Raw genomic sequence first — 19,742 nt, forward strand, 5'->3', positions numbered from 1 at the left:
AATTTAAATCACAGTATCTAGCGGATAGTCCAGGCACTTTTTAAACTGCTCAAACCACCGAATTTCATAAGCATTTCGCCTTGTTGTGGAGATCTGGGCACCCTCTAGCTGGATTCTTTTTACATTCAGACCATTGCATTGAGTTGTTTAATTGTGTCTCGGCTGTATGCAGTTTTCTTATATGGACCGCTTTTTAGCGTAGATTACGGTCTAGTTACCCATTCAATATGGCGCATAAGCTTAGTCCTCTTTTCATGCGCATGCAGGAAGCGCATTCAGGAGGTACAGGCTAATTAAATTCAGTCACCCGCGGATTTTCGTTTCCGTGCTTTTCGCGTTTTTCGTGTTCAGGAGACAACACCACAGGCTGCTTTCGACTGGTGAGTAGAGGATTCTAGAAGTGCTTACTCTTGACTGGGAACTCGGCAGGCATCTCCAAGTTTTAGTGCGGGTAAACTTATCGCATTTACGGTCTTTTTACAGAGCGTGTTACTCAATGAATAAAGATCGTGTTGAAAGGAACCCCACGCTACCTTTCATCTTTGGTGAGTCTGTTTTACGATTTTTGGTAACTCTAATTGAGAAACGCATTCGAGAACAGATGTTGATATCACCAAGTCTTACAGCAGACACACTCACAGTATTACGGTCTTTTTACGGAACTGGTTTAAGAATGAACATACAGCGTTTTTAAAGGGATTCGCCTGTGCCCTACACCTTCGATGAGTTGTGTACTGAAATTTCACGTAGATGCAAGTGAGAAACGCGTTGTGTACAACATGCAACAGCATTTTACATTTAGAGTGCTCTGTTCTATGATTGCAGATTTGAACAAACTTTTCGCCTTCATACTATTTTGAACAGTATCGTGACATCAGAATTTTGAAGTTCCTTCGTTCTTGGTATCATGACTGAGTCGCATGTAGACGCATACATAAAAGATTGACATTGAGCAGTGTGCTGCAAGGCAGCACATGGTTTCATGCTGTTAGTTATGTGGGCTGGAAGTGTTACTGCACGTCTTCTCCCACAATGGGCGTGTTTTGTGTGCTCATGGTCTTATATGTATGTGCGCCTAATACCATAGCAGCCTGTCGTCGTTCTTTTTCTCGTACCTTTTGTGTCACCCTCACTCACCCCCACTCACCCTCAACCCCTCACCCTCAACCCCTCACCCTCCCTCACCCTCCCTCACCCTCATTCACCCTCAACCCCTCACCCTCACTCACCCTCACCCTCACTCACCCTCAACCCCTCACCCTCACTCACCCTCAACCCCTCACCCACCCTCAACCCCTCACCCTCAACCCCTCACCCTCAACCCCTCACCCACCCTCACTCACCCTCACCCTCAGCCTCACCCTCACTCACCCTCAACCCCTCACCCTCACTCACCCTCACTCACCCTCAACCTCATGCTAAAGATTTACAAAAAACCCATTAACAATTCTAAAAGCACTAACTCTAATGCTGCGAGACCTATTGCATTTCTAATGCTTGTTCTTCATTATCACATATACATGGATGTCGAAATACATGGCTTCAGTATGTGCATTGCACAAAACCTTTTCATGCGTTTGATTTAATAAACTATAATGTTGTTCATGTATAATAGGAACCCAGCCAAAGAGTGCACTGAACAACTGACTTGCATCTTTTTTCACTATTGACAATGTTCTCAGGATGGGTGAAGAATAAATGTTTGTAAAGTCACTTTGAAAACTATAGGTTTAACAAAGATTACTTCTCAATGCACTGATATAACGTGATGTACTAAGGTGAAAAAGGATATGCATGGTAATGAAATACAAGTTTTGAATTTTGAAGCAACCTTATCATATTTTTACACTTTAGTTGGAAGATGCCTTTAAAAGTAAAGGGGTTTGTAAAGTTAAGCAGTGCAGGATAACCTAGTTAATTAAATTCAGGAAATCTTTATTCAACCTGTTAAGGTCATAAAAGAACACATAAAAACACAATGAAAGTCTATAGCATAATTGCAGCTATACATCTTACAATATACAAAGAGGTAAACATTTTCTTTACTCAAGGCTCACAATAGCTTCCTGCTGGCAAAACTGAACCATTCTGATAACATTTCACATTTGGCAATTTTGCCCTAATTATTATCATCATAAAATATATATATGTATATATATGTATATATATATACATATATATATATGCAGAAACAACTGGATCTAAATTACATATCAATTGATTTCCTGGTTCTGACAACAGATTTAAAAAACAAACTAACCCTAAAACATACTTCAGGTGAGTTTAGTAATTGCAGGTGATATAAGGCCTCTCTGCATCTGCAAATCTCTGTCCTTTAATAAGGGCTTAAGAAAATGATTTAGCACACATTTACAATAGATACAAACAAATATAAAATGCAGCAATGACTGACTAGTTTTGTTATCGCAGGGCCAGGGCAAAGCTTGAACTTTCATGTGGCCAGGGGCATAATTAAAACAAAGTAGTTGCCAAATTGTTCCTGCTCGAAAACGAAAAAGGAGGGATCTTTTGCAGTGTGTAAGAGCAAGGGCCTGGTAAATAACTGGCTCAACTGAGGTTAGGACCCTATAATAGGTCGCCACTGAGTGTTTAGTTAATTCTATCCTATTTTCTTCGCAATTATCTGGGAAGTAGCTCTTCACTCTGAATGTGTCCTTCTTATTAATGCTCCTCGGATTTGTGAACAGAGAGGGTAATCCCAGTGGAAGGAAACTATCAGAGATATAATTCAGACAAGGGATTAAGAGCCCCCTGTCCAGGCTAAGGCAGTCTGTGATAATGTCTCTGCAGAGAGATGTCTTAAGATTCGTCCACACACTAACCCATAACAGCAGGGGAGCCAGATGGAACTTGTCTGCGATATAATCTAGTTTTAACTCCAAGTGAATAATGTAACTAGTCGTAGATGTAGGAAGATGCGAAAGATACTGGCATATGCCATTTTTTTCAGCTTGTAAAAAGGAGGAGCTGTAAAAGGCCCATATCCCTTCCCCAAATATAGCAGCAGGAACACACTGGGCATTATATACTTTCATAAGTGGGGAGATAGGCGCTTTGCCCTTGGGTCTAGCTAAACTAGTAATTACTGCTGCAGCAGTCCTACTGAGCTTAAGGTGTGAGGTATTTGACAGACAATGCCAAGACTCTGAGGCATTGAAGATAACACCTAGATAGCTAAAATCATTATCACTCGTAAATGACTGCCATTTATTAATTAAACGAGACTCAATTGGCTTTTTCAAGCCTGCATGCCATTATATGTGATTTTCCATGATTGGTCGTCAAATCGAGGCTGCTCATGAAAAATACTAAGCGGTCTACCAGCAACCACAATGCATTAGGGGTGTGCTCAAGTAAAACTGCGTAATCTTCATATAGCAGTGCGGGCAACTGTTTGCCGGCTATTCTAGGGGTTTCTACCAAGTCCAGGGTCAAATGAGGACATAAACCTTAGATATAGAGAATAAAAAGCCAGGGGGATAAAATACATCCTATACGCACTCCTGTTTTAATGAGAATTCTGGTGAAATTTCCCTATTAATACCAAATTGAACTATGACTACCAGATCTGCATGTACAGAGTGCAAGAAGTTCACCAAAGATAACTCCACCCCTAAATCCAATAACATCACCGCAGCCGGGACCTAGAGTCAAAGGCTGTAGATGGGTCCATAAAGGCCAGGTACAGTGGGCAGTGATTCTCGTGAACTTATCCGCTCAGTATCAAGCTCAGATTTAAACATGGCTCCACTGTACCTAGACCTGAATGGAACCCAAATTGCAATGGAGATAATAAATTGTTCTTCTCTGTCCAGTCAATAAGGCGACTATATACCACTCTTCCTATAATCAATGTACTGTCAATGAGTGATATATGTTGGTAGCTTTTAGGGGATGTGCGATCGCCCTTTTTAAACATGGGGACAATAGTAGAAAGGGTCCAGGAATGAGGGATATTAAGATTGAGGGAACAATTGAATGCATGAGTAATTAATGGACCCCATAAATCCTCTCTACACTTAATAAGGGTGATAGGAACCCCATCAGGCCAAGAGCTTTCCCTCCTGAACACTGCTTTATTCCCAACTCCACTTCTGGTTAGAGAGACAAGAAAATGCAGCAAATGCCTCAGTCTATGTTGGAAGGTATGGGCCATAGCTACATTATCGTCCATGTGATATATGGCTGAAAAATGCACAACGCAAACTGCCACCAAAATATTAAATTGTGATGGAGGGCTTACCGGGACATGAACACGACGACAACAGACCGGACGATTCACCTTCTGATTTTCCCATGCAGGATTTTCATACCTGGCAGTTCTTCAGTCTGTTCCAGCACATCATACTGGACCACCAACCACTCTGGTTTTAGACAAGCAACATTAGCTTTGGTGCTGTTATAAGATTTTGATAATTCTTCTTGTTCAAATACTTGTTACCTGATTGGGAAGTGCTTTGATAGGATTGTATCGCTTATTGAATCGTATATTCGACGGATACAGCCCAATCCCTAATTTTTTTTGGTTGGGTCGATACATGGATGCTAATTGTTCTTAAACTTAACCGTGGAAGTACTTGGAGTACATGTTATTTTGGAACTCAGATATTGATCTTTGTGAGCAGGCACATTCCAGTATTCCATTGGCGTTGCCCTGAAGAAGTTGCCAATGAGGGAAAGAAACGCGTTGTCTGAGTGTCATTGTTTACAAAATTTGAAATAAAGAAATCTATTTTAACACTACAACTGGATTATTGGACTTTATGAGCTGCGCACCCCCTTTTTCACAAACCACAACTCTTGATCTGGAGCTCAGAAGCGCCAAACAACGGCTGGCGTTGGGGCTGTCTGCGCGGCGATATTACAGATTGGAACTGCCGTGGAGTGCGGAACTAGAGGCCCGCTGTTGTTTCATTGGACATTTAGGCTTACCGGGAAATTCCAATTTTTGATTCGTTTCACCAAGTCCCAGAAAGGCTTGCTATTTTTCCCATCAGCAGTGAGTTCTAGAGATTCACAGTCCCTCTTATGTAAAGTATCTTTCCTCATTTTAAGAGTAGTTTTGTAGGTCTTCTAAGCAGCTCAGACTTCGGACTGAATTCCCGGAATGGAGGTCAAGACATTCCTCAATCTATGGTTGGCCGCTAAACAGTGCTAGTTGAACCAGTGTGATAAGCCAATTCGACACAATAAGAGAGTAAGTAGAGATTGTTTGATACACTCATGTAAGCTACCAAAATGAGTCAACATGGCATGATTTAACTAATGGAAATAGGATTTCAACCGGATTTTAAAGATGCTAGACAAGCCTTAGGTTGTCGGTAGAGAGTTGATTGGCGGAGAGGACATTAGTAATGTTTTGTGTCTACACAGAGGTAATTGGGCTGAAACATTGAAGGCATTATGATCACCCCAATTGGTTTGTATGACCTTCCCTTCAAAAACCTGGGTACAAAAATGCGAGATGCAAATATAAAATCAATGGTTGATGCATGACCCTTCCCTCTGAAAGTTGGAAGAAATACATTGTCCCCTCTGAGAGTATCAAGTAAATCAACTAACTCGTGAGGGGCCAGAAAACTGGACCGCTCTGCCCCTCTCGGATCACTAAAGGTTTTACCATTACCCTGGGTGAGTGCTCCCGGATCCCAGTTATAGCCTACCAACTTTGCATGGACATCACCACACAATACATAGCAAGACTGTCATGTCCTATTACCCTTTACAGTTTGCAAATTGGAAAGAAAATTAAACAAATGAGAAAAATGAACACAGACAGTATTAAAAAAATCATCATTTTAAAAATGAATTAAATAAAACGAGAATCGTGACAAGTCAACATGTATTTTAAGAATTAAAAAAGGCTGGGATTCTGAGTTCAAAACAGTTGCCTATAAGTGAATTCTCAGACTAACCCACATCGCCAGATAAACTAGTTACTTCCTTTCTTTAACCTCAAGTAACCTTTAAATAAAGGCTTGCCTGTTTATTTAACTTCTTTCTCACTGTTAGTGTTGAGTTAAGAAAACAGGTGTCCAGTGCTGCTGTTGACCAGGGGGCCACATGTAAAGGTCAGGAGCGCCACGTGCGGCCCCAGCCGTACTGTGAGTAGCAGTACATATATATACAGGGCAGCTTCTAGAGCAGGTGAGAATATTGATGGAATCATTTTGCATTAAAAGCTGCAGCTGAAAAGGTCCTGGGTGACGTTCACTCTCAAGTGATCTTATTTTACAAGGTCTAGTATTGTTCCTAGATTGTATTCTTTGTTAACCCGTTCGCTGCACGTGTCGGCCAACAGCCGTCGCGAGCACTACCTCGGTAGTGCTGCGCATGTCCGTTGGCCGATGCGACCCCGCCCACTCTTTCAAACCGCCGCAGCGCAGTGGAATTCGCTCCGCGGTTAAGCGGTCAATCCTGTTTGTGAAGTATGGATTACTAAGGGAACCAAGACGGGCATTTAGAGAGGTAAAATTAGGTGTAAGTGTTACAATCCAAATTCAAGAGAGGCATTGTCCTGTAGTTTATACATAGCAATGCTTCTCTGCCAGGTTTAGCGATCAACACAAGGGCTTCATCCCTTCCATCATAAGCTCTTGGAAGAGCGGACGAAGAGTCCATTTAATTCGCATTGGTCAGCATCTTCTAGAAAAGATAGGAAGTGTTGACTCTGGCCGGGGCTTTATTAGATATGATGTTGATAGCATTGAAGTGTACAAAACCTTGTAACTTTTTTAAGTGTACAAAACTTTTAAACTTTTTTAAGGATTTTATTAATGTATTTTAGTTTTTACTATATTCTTCTTGCTGTGGTCATCCCCTCACTGTACATACCTTATTTGATTGTACGCATAAAGAGGAGGAGTAATGACATGACTTATGATCATTTGACTTGATATTCATTATTTTACGGGTTCCTTGGTACCTTTGGGTTTGGCTTGCTGTTTACGAGTTACTCGCCCTGTACAATTTTGCCCTTAATTTCCGGGCCTTTGTATTTATTAAGGCTAATTGCGTTTACTTCTCATCGGTTGAAATTTCGCACGTGTTATTTTTGCTATTTAATTGCTGTTTGCACAAAAATTGGGACATATATTTACTTTCTAACCATCGCTGCTAAGGGGAAATGAATTGCTAGTTATATATGTAATAAAATCCCTTAGAATTTCTCTTGGTCTATAAACTTATTGCTGCTATATGATGCACTTTATTTAAACTAGGCTCCAATGTGATCCTGCTATAGTACCATATATATATGGTATTTTTCCAAATTGCATATGTATTTAACTCGATTTAATTGTTGCGGTAAAGTTTTGAACTATGTTATTGCTGCTATTTAACTGCTTCTGCACAAAAATTGGGACATATACTTGCTTTCTAACCTTCGTTGCCAGAGACAATGAATTCCTAGTCATATATGTGTTTATTTTCCTTAGCATTTTCCTTGGTTCATAATCCTAATGCTGCCACATGCACTTTATCTAAAATAGGATCCAATATGATGCTGCTATAATATGGTATTAACCAAATTGCATACGTATTTTATTCGAGTTACTAGTTGTGGTAAAGGTTTTAACTACATTACTGTAATTTTGTTCTTTGTTATAATGATGAATATTCTTACTTATACTTTGCTCATTCTATACTATTACTTGCATTTTTTTTTACCGGTGGACATTATTCTTTGCTACTTAAGGGAGCTTCTAGAACTGATTTATAAGAATTCAATACTTTTACGATGGACTAATTTGTACATAAAATTGCTGCTATGGTACAGGTACAACTGCTTTTTATAATGAAATGATTTTAATGTAAACTTATAATTTTTTTGCGATTGTATTCTATCTTATCCACTGTGGAATTGATAAGTGTTGGTATCTTAATATGCCTATTATGCAATAATAATTGTGTGTATTCTTTAAGTGGACCTCATCAGAGATCCAAATTCTTTAATAAATATATTGAATTGAATTGATAGCACTGAAGATTTTTGTGTGATTTATCAGGAGAATCCTTAAACTCCCCAAGAGCGTGTGAAACTCTCATTAAGTCAACCACGTCTCAGTCATGACATACATAAATCTGGTTGCGGGTCCTTTGGAGACTAAAGTTAGAATAAGATTCCTTCAATGTATTCAACATTTATCTGTCCTTCATTAAAGGTTTACCAATTTTGAATGCATTGAGGATATGTTATCTTCGTTTTCTAAATGTAAAGTAATTTAATAACACTTGATCTGGCTTATTCAAATTACAGAGCACATTGCATGCTGGCATTGTATACAATAACCATCTCTTACTGAGCAATGTACTATATTTTGTAGTTTAAGTTTTTAAGCATTTGGGATGGGAGATGGCACTACAGACTCACCGAACTGCTTTCGTCTATGAAGTATTTTCTAAGACCTTCATCTTAATGTTTTCTCAAATAGTTTATACTAATCATGATATGCCTCATTACGTTCCTCCTAATAAACTGGTACATCAGTTGCCTGTGGTTATACTTTCCACATAGGGAGTGGATCTGCAAATGCCCGGTCTTTAGCCTGTGCATACATTGTGGAAGATGAGCATTGGTCTATTGAAGGTACCTAAGTGGGGACAATCTGGCATGAGGTAATTTATGCAACAATAACTGAGGTGCGGATAAGAGAAGAAAGTAGGTAGTATTAGTTAGGTCCTAGTTTCAATACGAAAGCTTTTTTGTCTTGCTAATAACTTTGGAGCCGTTTGAGGAATCTTCCCAAAATTTGCTAAACTAACTTGCTAGTCACTTCAGCTGCTGTCTAAAAAGTTTTGGGGTGATCCAGGGGGTTCCCAAAATGCATTTTCCCCATGCAATTTCCCATAGGGATTTTAGACACAACTACATGCCAAACAGCTTAATGGAAATACATCAAATATGACAGAAAGCTAGACCTTGGTCCAGAAAGAGTGCTTTTTGTAATTACGAGTAAATCTGTTTAGTAGATTTGGCGTTATTAAAGTAAAAAGCATCATGTATATCTAGAGACGCTGATCCTCCGCAGATCTGTGGATTCATGCTCCAACTGCAATGCCATGATTGGCTGGATGCAACCTGAGAGGAAAGTTGTGCCAACATTTTGTGTATCGGGCATGGTTCACAGGGGGGGAAATAAAATATAAAAGTGATAGAATGGGTCAGTGTAGAGATCCCCTAACCCAGTGGGACTGACACAGGGGGGTCTGTGAGAGACCCTTCATGTGCAAGAAATTGTTCAAAACTGTTTTGTTTTTGGCATGTGCAGATCCACCCAGAGCGTCATGCTTATAGTTGGATCTTCCGATCCAGACCCCACTTTAAAAAAAACACACACCCCCATTCACAGATCCACACACCTACTCACACACTCACACAACTGCTCACACCCATACAGCCACTTGCACACCCACTCAGACCCACAAAACCACTCACACACTCACTCATAGACCCACTAACACAACCACTCACACACACACACACATACATACACTCACCACCCACTCATACACCCATTTAATCACTCACACAGCTACTAACACACTCACTCACACACCCACTCAACCACTCACACAGCCACTAACACACTCACTCACACACCCACTCACACACCCACACTACCACTCCTGCACCCACACTACCACTCCTGCACCCACTCTACCACTCATGCACCCACTCACAGACCCACAAAACCACTCACCCTGCCACTCCCACACCCACTTATGCACCCACTCACACATCCATATACCCAGTCACACACCCACACAGTCACTCACACAGCCACACACATGCAGTGATACTCTTCTAGAAATTGCAATAGCATGTTTGTATTAAATGTGTTTTTGTTTTAGTATTGATTGTGTGCAACATAACCGGCAGACCCCTTATTTGTTGAAGGATTCACAATGAATCTGCGGGCCCATAAAATGAAGTTATGCAAATTGGTAAATTTCTGAACTGTAATTCAGAATTTACTGTGTACTGTTTAGTGTGTCCCTGTGGGAAGAGATAAGAAGGGAGCACTATTCACCCCGCCAAGAAAAGGATTCTCGAACATCTATGGGCAATCAAAAACAAGGACCAGACATATCCTGTTGCTCGTCACTTTCAATTACATCAAAATAGTGACAGCGACCAATTGCAATTTTTCTGTTTGGATCAAGTTGAGAAAGGAGATCGGGGTGGAGACAGAGTTAAACGACTTCATACTCTGGAATCAAAATATATAATCAAATTGCAGAGTAAGGCTCCATGGGGATTGAACAATGAAGAGGAAATGTGGATCCACATTGGTTAAGAATGCTTTAAATATCAGCTAGAAGGAAGATTTACCTGGGACTAGGTCTGATAAGATGAATAGACCGACTTTGATTTTGATAGTGCTTCAATGAACTGTAAATAGACAGATTTTGATTTTGCTGTAATGAACTGTAAATATGTTTAGAAACATAAAAGGTGGCAGATATGTATATATATATATATAGCATGAATAAGCTGGATTATCGAAGTATGCTAATGCATTGGGGAGTAAAGAACGTAAGCCCATTCAGGGCGGTATTACCGATTTACGAAGGGACAGTGAGAATGACAACGCTTTTGTGGCCCTTCCGCGAAATGAAACTAGGTGGATAATAGTGTGGAATGATAATGACAATCCGTAATTGTCTCTTTACCCATCAGGTTGCATAGGTGTATAGTTTAAAATAGAATGCTGATTGGTATTTACAACAACACTCCAACATGTCTGCCCCTTCTGGACATTTGAATGAATTGTTTCTATGTCACTGATACTTTTTTGTTCAAATTGTAACTTTATGTAAACATTTGTAAAACATTGCTTAAACTGACACTGAGGAAGGCGGTTTCGCCGACACGCGTTTGTCAGTCCGACTACTCAATAAACTTTTGGAAAAGAATTGGCTCCAGTGTGCACTCAAACTTTTGGCAACGTGAATATTTGGTGTTGCAGATGAGGCGTAATACGTGCAAGTCCACCTTGCACTGAGGAAGCACCCATGGTGTGTGGTGCGACGGCCGGTGGAAAAGTGTTGGAAGCATATGTATCTATATATAAATATATAGATATATATATATAGCCTTTATACTAACTTGTGAAATACTTACATTTTCATTCTAAAGGCATGTGTGGTAAATGTTTATGTGAAAAAAACCTGCATGGTAAAGTCACACGTGGCAATTAACGCATCGTAAAGGCATGACATTCCATCATACATCTGCTCTTGAAATTTGAAATTTGAAAGGGGATTTATAAAGCGCGTAGCTACCCTGGGGCGTCCCAGCGCTGTAAATCGACCTATTGTTCCGGAAGGGGAGCAGAGGAAGTGGGGTATTTATGGAAAGAGCCATGTTTTTAGTTGCCTACGAAAGGCCAAAAGGTTGTGTTCTCGCCGCATGGACAGTGGAAGGGCGTTCCATAATTTTGGAGCATTGTAGGAGAACAATCGTCCACTGGACCGGGCCTTTTTTATTCTGGGAACAGTGGCCAGGGAGAGGGAGTTAGATCTGAGTTGTTTGTTAGATTGATGGGATTTGACGAGGGATCTCAGGATCGGCGGACCTCTGCCTTGCATTATTTTGTGTGAAATGCATAGGGTCTTAAAGGTGATCCTTTCCTTCACCGGGAGCCAATGTAGACTCTTGAGGGCTGGTTTGGCCGAGCATCTCGCTTTGGTTCCGGTTAAGAGTCTGGCGGCGGCATTCTGAGCGCATTTCAGCCTATTAATGACTGATGCGGGTGCCCCTAGGTACAGGACGTTACCGTAGTCCAGTCTGGAGTTCACCAACCCCTGCATCAGCAATTTTCTGGATTGGAAGGGGATCAGATGTAGGATCTTTCGCGCCGTTCGGATGAGGCCGAAACAGATGCCAGTGGTTTTTCTGGCTTGAGCCTTGAAGTTGAGGTCTTGGTCTTCTGAAGTGTTTGAATGCATAAAGCCTGTGTCCTGCTGGAATGTTGGAATAGATTAAGCCCCCCCCTCCTGCTGAAGTAGTACAATGAATAAAGTCCCAGTCCTGCTGTAGTGTGAAAATGAGTCAAGCCTCGTTCCTCCTGAAATGTAAATGAATGGAGCACCCATCCTATAGTACAGCTGTATCTCCTCCGCTAAGGCGGAGGAACATCGCCCCACAGAAAAATTCAAATGATAATAGCACTATGTTATGATCATTTTTTCAGTTCTGGCTCTGAAGGTGCAGGGCGGGGCTGCCCACAGAGCAGGGGAAGGAGGGGTGAGCACTTTCTAAGTATGCATGACTTTTTGGCCGGCTGTCTTGGGCCGGATAAAACAGTCATGCGTGCTTAGCATGTTCTCCACCCGACTGTATTGCCCAGGAATGTAGTGAACATGCACAGCCTCCCAGCTAGTCTGAGCATCGAATCAGGGCGCTCAGACCAATAATGACACAGCAGTCAATGCAGCAGCGTCGTGATTGGCTTTGGGGAGTCTGCTTCCTGAGTCATCAAAAGAGGACGGAGGAGACGCGGTGGCCCAGCAGGTAATTGAAATTTTCCTTTTTAGGTCTCACCTAGCGTTGCAGCGCATGCGCTGCCCGCTCTGTGAGTTCTATTGTTGGCGAGGCGATTGCAGAAGTGGAGTGGAAGCTCCGCCCATACTTTCTATTGGCCCGCGTCCTCCTTTATGGTGAAAGCTGGCCTACGATTGAAAGTGAGGCTTTTTGGTGACCGCCCTGTCTCCTTTAGGCACCGCCCACCTGGACTGGATCGTTTGCTTGACAGCTGTCGTAATGAGTTTTTCGCACAATGCGCATGGCACGCTTTCACTTTCCTAATTTTTTTTTTCATTTGCGCAGTGGCGTGGTGAAAGCTTGTTTCTTAACCCCTCCACCCCACCACTACAGCCCTGTAGCAGCCGCTACTGCTGTAGTAGTTTTTGATTAATGAAGCCCCGGTCCTGGTGGGAATTAATGGAACTCTGGTCCTTCTGTAGTGTTTGAATGAATTTCTGTCATTTTATAGTTTTAAATGAATGAAGCTTTCGCTGCATTGTAGTGTGAATAAACAAGACCCAGATTTTCTATAGTGGAATGACTAGAGCCGCGGACCTGCTGGAGTTTTGGAATATATCAAGCCCCCGGCTTGCTGTAATGTTGAAATTAATGAAGCCCCTATCTTGTACTAATTTCAGAATGAATAAAACCCTGGTTCTGTAGTAGTGCTGGAATGTATGAAGCCCTAGTGTTTGCTGTAGTGTGAATGAATGTAGCCCAGGTCCTGCAGTAGCTTCTGAATGAATGAATTCCTGCAGTAGCTTTAAAATAAATAAAGCCCTGGTCGCGCAGTAGTGCTAGAATGAATGAAGCCTCAATACTGCTGTAGTGTTAAAAGGAATGAAACTCCAGAAGGCATAGTAGTGCTGGAATGAACTAAGCTGCAGTTCCGTAGTTGCGTTATGAACAAAGCCCTGTTTCCATAGAATTTCTGGAATGAATGAAGCTCAACTAGTTTCAGAATGAATGAAATCCCAGTCCTGCAATAGTGTAGGCAATAAATTAAGCCCAAGTCCTGCAGTAGTGTTATCAAAGAATGAAGCCCAGTCCTGCAGTAGTGTTGGCAAAGAATGGAGCCCCGGTCCTGCAGTATTGTTAGCAAAGAATGAAGCCCAGTCCTGCAGTAGTGTTAGCAAACAATGAAGCCCAGTCCTGCAGTAGTGTTAGCATAGAATGGAGCCCCGGTCATGCAGTAGCGGTAGCAAAGAATGAAGCCCCGGGGCACTGCAGTAGTGTTAGCAAAGAATGAAACCCTGGTCCTGCAATAGTGTGAAAGAATGAAGCCCAGTCCTGCAGTAGTGTTAGGAAAGAATGAAGCCATGGTCCTGCAGTAGTGTGACAGAATGAAGCACCGGTCCTACAGTAGTGTTCGCAAAGAATGAAGCACTGGTCCTGCAGTACTGTTAGCAAAGAATGAAACCCTGGTCCTGCAATAGTGTGAAAGAATAAAGCACCGGTCCTACAGTAGTGTTCGCAAAGAATGAAGCTCCGGTCCTGCAGTAGTTGCATTTATATAGCACTTGTTACCCCTAATGGGTGTTGAATCGCTTTTCAGGCGAGTAGCACGCCACTCCGGAACCCATAAAGGATTACTGTTGAACATTAGTATAGTAAAAAAAATATTAAGTAGTTTGAGTAGTGTATATGTCAGTTATTTGGGTAGTATATTAGTATAGTTTAATATGGAATTTGAGAAGTGAACATGTTAGTCTGTTAATTTTGATTGAAAAGGATAGTGGAGGGATTAAAGAGTGAAATATTTTTTTTTTAGGTCTTAGCAATAGGAGTAGGCTTTTGGATGAGTAAAAAGGAGTTTTGGAGGGGAGGACTCGGAGGAAAGAGTTTAGAAAGGTTTGTTTTAGGGGATCGGTATAGTAAAAGAGGTGTCAGATGATGCAGGAGGGGTAGAGTAGGAGATAAAATGTGGTCTGTCAGGTGTAATTACAGCAGGGAGAGTGTGTCTGAATGGGATGTAGTTGTGTATGGTGGTGATTGGCGTTGTGTTAGTGATGAGTGTATTGGTTAGTGGTATAGGATAGAGTTGTCTACTGTTTGTAGGTGATGTTGGATATGTGTGGTAGTTGGGATAGTAGGGTGTGTAAATGTTAAGCCCCGGTCCTGCAGTATCGTTAGCAAAGAATGAAGCCCCGGTCCTGCAGTATCGTTAGCAAAGAATGAAGCCCCGGTTTTGCAGTATCGTTAGCAAAGAATGAAGCCCCGGTCCTACAGTAGTGTTAGCAAAGAATGAAGCCCAGTCCTGCAGTAGTGTGAACGAATGAAGCTCCAGCCCTGCAGTAGTGTTAGCAAAGAATGAAGCCCAGTCCTGCAGTAGTGTGAAAGAATGAAGTCCAGGCCCTGCAGTAGTGTTAGGAAAGAATGGAGCCCTGGTCCTGCAGTAGTGTTAGCAAAGAATGGAGCCCCGGTCCTGCAGTAGTGTTAGCAGAGAATGAAGTCCCAGTCCTGCAGTAGTGTTAGTAAAGAATGAAGCCCAGTCCTGCAGTAGTGTGAAAGAATGAAGCCCCTGCCCTGCAGTAGTGTTAGCAAAGAATGAAGGCCCGGTCCTGCAGGAGTGTTAGCACAGAGTGAAACCCTGGTCCTGCGATAGTGTGATAGAATGAAACCCCGGTCCTACAGTAGTGTTAGCAAAGAATGAAGCGCTGGTCCTGCAATAGTGTGAAAGAATGATGCCCCAGTCCTGGAGTAGTGTGAATGAATGAAGATCCGGTCCTGCAGTAGTGTGAATAGATGAAGATCCGGTCCTGCAATAGTGTGAATGAATGAAGCCCCGATCCTGCAGTAGTGTTAGCAGAGAATGAATCCCCGGTCCTGCAGTAGTGTTAGCAGAGAATGAATCCCCGGTCCTGCAGTAGTGTTAGCAAAGAATGAAACCCTGGTCCTGGAATAGTGTGAAAGAATAAAACCCCCGTCTTACAGTAGTGTTAGGAAAGAATGAAGCCCCGTTCCGGCAGTAGTGTTAGCAAAGAATGAAGCCCCAGTCCTGCAGTAGTGTTAGCAAAGAATGGAGCCCCAGTCCTGCTGTAGTGTTAGCAAAGAATGAAGTCCCGGTCCTGCAGTAGTGTTAGCACAGAATGAAATCGTGGTCCTGCAATAGTGTGAAAAAATGAAACCTCAGTCCTGCAGTAGTGTTAGCAAAGAATAAAGACCTGGTCCTGCAGTAGTGTGAATGAATGAAGATCCGGTCATGCAGTAGTGTTAGCAAAGAATGAAGCCCTAGTCCTGCAGTAATGTTAGCAAAGAATGAAACCCTGGTCCTGCAATAGTGTTAAAGAATGAAACCCTGGTCCTACAGTGATGTTAGCAAAGAATGAAGACCCGGTCCTGCAATATTGTTAGCAAAGAATGACGCCCCGGTCCTGCAGTATCGTTAGCAAAGAATGAAGCCCCGGTTTTGCAGTATCGTTAGCAAAGAATGAAGCCCCGGTCCTGCAGTAGTGTTAGCAAAGAATGGAGCCCCGGGTCCTACAGTAGTGTTAGTAAAGAATGAAGCCCAGTCCTGCAGTAGTGTGAACGAATGAAGCTCCAGCCCTGCAGTAGTGTTAGCAAAGAATGAAGCCCAGTCCTGCAGTAGTGTGAAAGAATGAAGCCCCGGTCCTGCAGTAGTGTTAGCAAAGAATGAAGTCCCAGTCCTGCAGTAGTGTTAGCAAAGAATGAAGTCCCAGTCCTGCAGTAGTGTTAGCAAAGAATGAAGCCCAGTCCTGCAGTAGTGTGAAAGAATGAAGCTCCTGCCCTGCAGTAGTGTTAGCAAAGAATGAAGGCCCGGTCCTGCAGTAGTGTTAGCACAGAATGAAACCCTGGTCCTGCGACAGTGTGAAAGAATGAAACCCCGGTCCTACAGTAGTGTTAGCAAAGAATGAAGCGCTGGTCCTGCAATAGTGTGAAAGAATGATGCCCCAGTCCTGGAGTAGTGTGAATGAATGAAGATCCGGTCCTGCAGTAGTGTGAATAGATGAAGATCCGGTCCTGCAATAGTGAATGAATGAAGCCCCGATCCTGCAGTAGTGTTAGCAGAGAATAAAACCCCGGTCCTGCAGTAGTGTTAGCAGAGAATGAATCCCCGGTCCTGCAGTAGTGTTAGCAAAGAATGAAACCCTGACCCTGCAATAGTGGGAAAGAATGAAACCCCGGTCCTACAGTAGTGTTAGGAAAGAATGAAGCCCCGGTCCGGCAGTAGCGTTAGCAAAGAATGAAGCCCCAGTCCTGCAGTAGTGTTAGCAAAGAATGGAGCCCCAGTCCTGCAGTAGTGTTAGCAAAGAATAAAGCCCCGGTCCTGCAGTAGTGTTAGCAAAGAATGAAGTCCCGGTCCTGCAGTAGTGTGAAAAAATGAAACTCCAGCACTGCAGTAGTGTTAGCAAAGAATGAAGTCCTGGTCCTGCAGTAGTGTGAATGAATGAAGCCCCGGTCATGCAGTAGTGTTAGCAAAGAATGAAGCACCAGTCCTGCAGTAATGTTAGCAAAGAATGAAACCCTGGTCCTGCAATAGTGTTAAAGAATGAAACCCCGGTCCTGCAGTAGTGTTAGCAGAGAATGAATCCCCGGTCCTGCAGTAGTGTTAGCAAAGAATGAAACCCTGGTCCTACAATAGTGTGAAAGAATGAAACCCCGGTCCTACAGTAGTGTTAGGAAAGAATGAAGCCCCGGTCCGGCAGTAGCGTTAGCAAAGAATGAAGCCCCAGTCCTGCAGTAGTGTTAGCAAAGAATGGAGCCCCAGTCCTGCAGTAGTGTTAGCAAAGAATAAAGCCCCGGTCCTGCAGTAGTGTTAGCAAAGAATGAAGTCCCGGTCCTGCAGTAGTGTGAAAAAATGAAACTCCAGCACTGCAGTAGTGTTAGCAAAGAATGAAGTCCCGGTCCTGCAGTAGTGTTAGCACAGAATGAAATCCTGGTCCTGCAATAGTGTGAAAAAATTAAACCTCAGTCCTGCAGTAGTGTTAGCAAAGAATAAAGACCTGGTCCTGCAGTAGTGTGAATGAATGGAGATCCGGTCATGCAGTAGTGTTAGCAAAGAATGAAGCCCCAGTCCTGCAGTAATGTTAGCAAAGAATGAAACCCTGGTCCTACAGTGATGTTAGAAAAGAATGAAGCCCCGGCCCTGCATTAGTGTTAGCAAAGAATGAAGCCCCGGTCCTGCAGTATCGTTCGCAAAGAATGAAGCCCCGGTTTTGCAGTATCGTTAGCAAAGAATGAAGCCCCGGTCCTGCTGTAGTGTTAGCAAAGAATGGAGCCCCAGTCCTACAGTAGTGTTAGCAAAGAATGAAGCCCAGTCCTGCAGTAGTGTGAACGAATGAAGCTCCAGCCCTGCAGTAGTGTTAGCAAAGAATGAAACCCAGTCCTGCAGTAGTGTGAAAGAATGAAGCCCCGGTCCTGCAGTAGTGTTAGGAAAGAATGGAGCCCCGGTCCTGCAGTAGTGTTAGCAAAGAATGAAGTCCTGGTCCTGCAGTAGTGTTAGCAAAGAATGGAGCCCCGGTCCTGCAGTAGTGTTAGCAAAGAATGAAGTTCCAGTCCTGCAGTAGTGTTAGCAAAGAATGAAGCCCCGGTCCTGTAGTAGTGTTAGCAAAGAATAAAGCCCCGGTCCTGCAGTTGTGTTAGCATAGAATGAAGTCCCGGTCCTGCAGTAGTGTGAATGAATGAAGATCCGGTCATGCAGTAGTGTTAGCAAAGAATGAAGCCCCAGTCCTGCAGTAATGTTAGCAAAGAATGAAACTGGTCCTGCAATAGTGTTAAAGAATGAAACCCTGGTCCTACGGTGATGTTAGCAAAGAATGGAGACCCGGTCCTGCAGTAGTGTTAGCAAAGAATGAAGTCCCAGTCCTGTAGTAGTGTTAGCAAAGAATGAAGCCCAGTCCTGCAGTAGTGTGAAAGAATGTAGCTCCTGCCCTGCAGTAGTGTTAGCAAAGAATGAAGGCCCGGTCCTGCGGTAGTGTTAGCACAGAATGAAACCCTGGTCCTGCGACAGTGTGAAAGAATGAAACCCCGGTCCTACAGTAGTGTTAGCAAAGAATGAAGCGCTGGTCCTGCAATAGTGTGAAAGAATGATGCCCCAGTCCTGGAGTAGTGTGAATGAATGAAGCCCCGATCCTGCAGTAGTGTTAGCAGAGAATGAAACCCCGGTCCTGCAGTAGTGTTAGCAGAGAATGAATCCCCGGTCCTGCAGTAGTGTTAGCAAAGAATGAAACCCTGGTCCTGCAATAGTGTGAAAGAATGAAACCCCGGTCCTACAGTAGTGTTAGGAAAGAATGAAGCCCCGGTCCGGCAGTAGCGTTAGCAAAGAATGAAGCCCCAGTCCTGCAGTAGTGTTAGCAAAGAATGGAGCCCCAGTCCTGCAGGAGTGTTAGCAAAGAATAAAGCCCCGGTCCTGCAGTAGTGTTCGCAAAGAATGAAGTCCCGGTCCTGCAGTAGTGTGAAACAATGAAACTCCAGCAATGCAGTAGTGTTAGCAAAGAATGAAGTCCCGGTCCTGCTGTAGTGTTAGCACAGAATGAAATCCTGATCTTGCAAAAGTGTGAAAAAATGAAACCTCAGTCCTGCAGTAGTGTTAGCAAAGAATAAAGACCTGGTCCTGCAGTAGTGTGAATGAATGAAGATCCGGTCATGCAATAGTGTTAGCAAAGAATGAAGCCCCAGTCCTGCAGTAATGTTAGCAAAGAATGAAACCCTGGTCCTGCAATAGTGTTAAAGAATGAAACCCTGGTCCTACAGTGATGTTAGCAAAGAATGAAGCCCCGGTCCTGCATTAGTGTTAGCAAAGAATGAAGCCCCGGTCCTGCAGTAGTGTTAGCAAAGAATGGAGCCCTGGTCCTGCAGTAGTGTTAGCAAAGAATGGAGCCCCGGTCCTGCAGTAGTGCTAGCAAAGAATGAAGCCCCGGTCCTGCAGTAGTGTTAGCAAAGAAAGAAACCCTGCTCCTGCAATATTATGAAAGAATGAAACCCCGGTCCTACAGTAGTGTTAGCAAAGAATGAAACCCCGGTCCTGCAGTAGTGTTAGCACAGAATGCAACCCTGGTCCTGCAATAGTGTGAAAGAATGAAGCCCCGGTCCTGCTGCAGTGTTAGCAAAGAATGAAGTCCCGGTCCTGCAGTAGTGTTAGCAAAGCATGAAGCCCCGGTCCTGCAGTAGTGTGGAAGAATGGAGCCCCGGACCTGCAGTAGTGTTAGCAAAAAATGAAGCCCCAATCCTG

At 43.1% G+C, this 19,742-nt stretch overlaps 1 protein-coding gene across 1 annotated transcript in view; it reads left to right on the forward strand.

The window, feature by feature from the left end:
- Window positions 1–227: 227 nt before the first annotated feature.
- NR6A1 (nuclear receptor subfamily 6 group A member 1) overlaps window positions 228–19,742 on the forward strand; it is a 228,653-nt gene continuing 209,138 nt past the window's right edge. The window contains exon 1 of the mRNA XM_078640337.1: window positions 228–282. Coding sequence (XP_078496463.1) covers window positions 228–282 — 55 coding nt within the window. The remainder of the gene's footprint in view (window positions 283–19,742) is intronic.

The sequence above is a fragment of the Lissotriton helveticus genome, chromosome 5_1, assembly GCF_964261635.1.
Source record: "Lissotriton helveticus chromosome 5_1, aLisHel1.1, whole genome shotgun sequence".
In the NCBI taxonomy this organism is placed as follows: domain Eukaryota; kingdom Metazoa; phylum Chordata; class Amphibia; order Caudata; family Salamandridae; genus Lissotriton; species Lissotriton helveticus.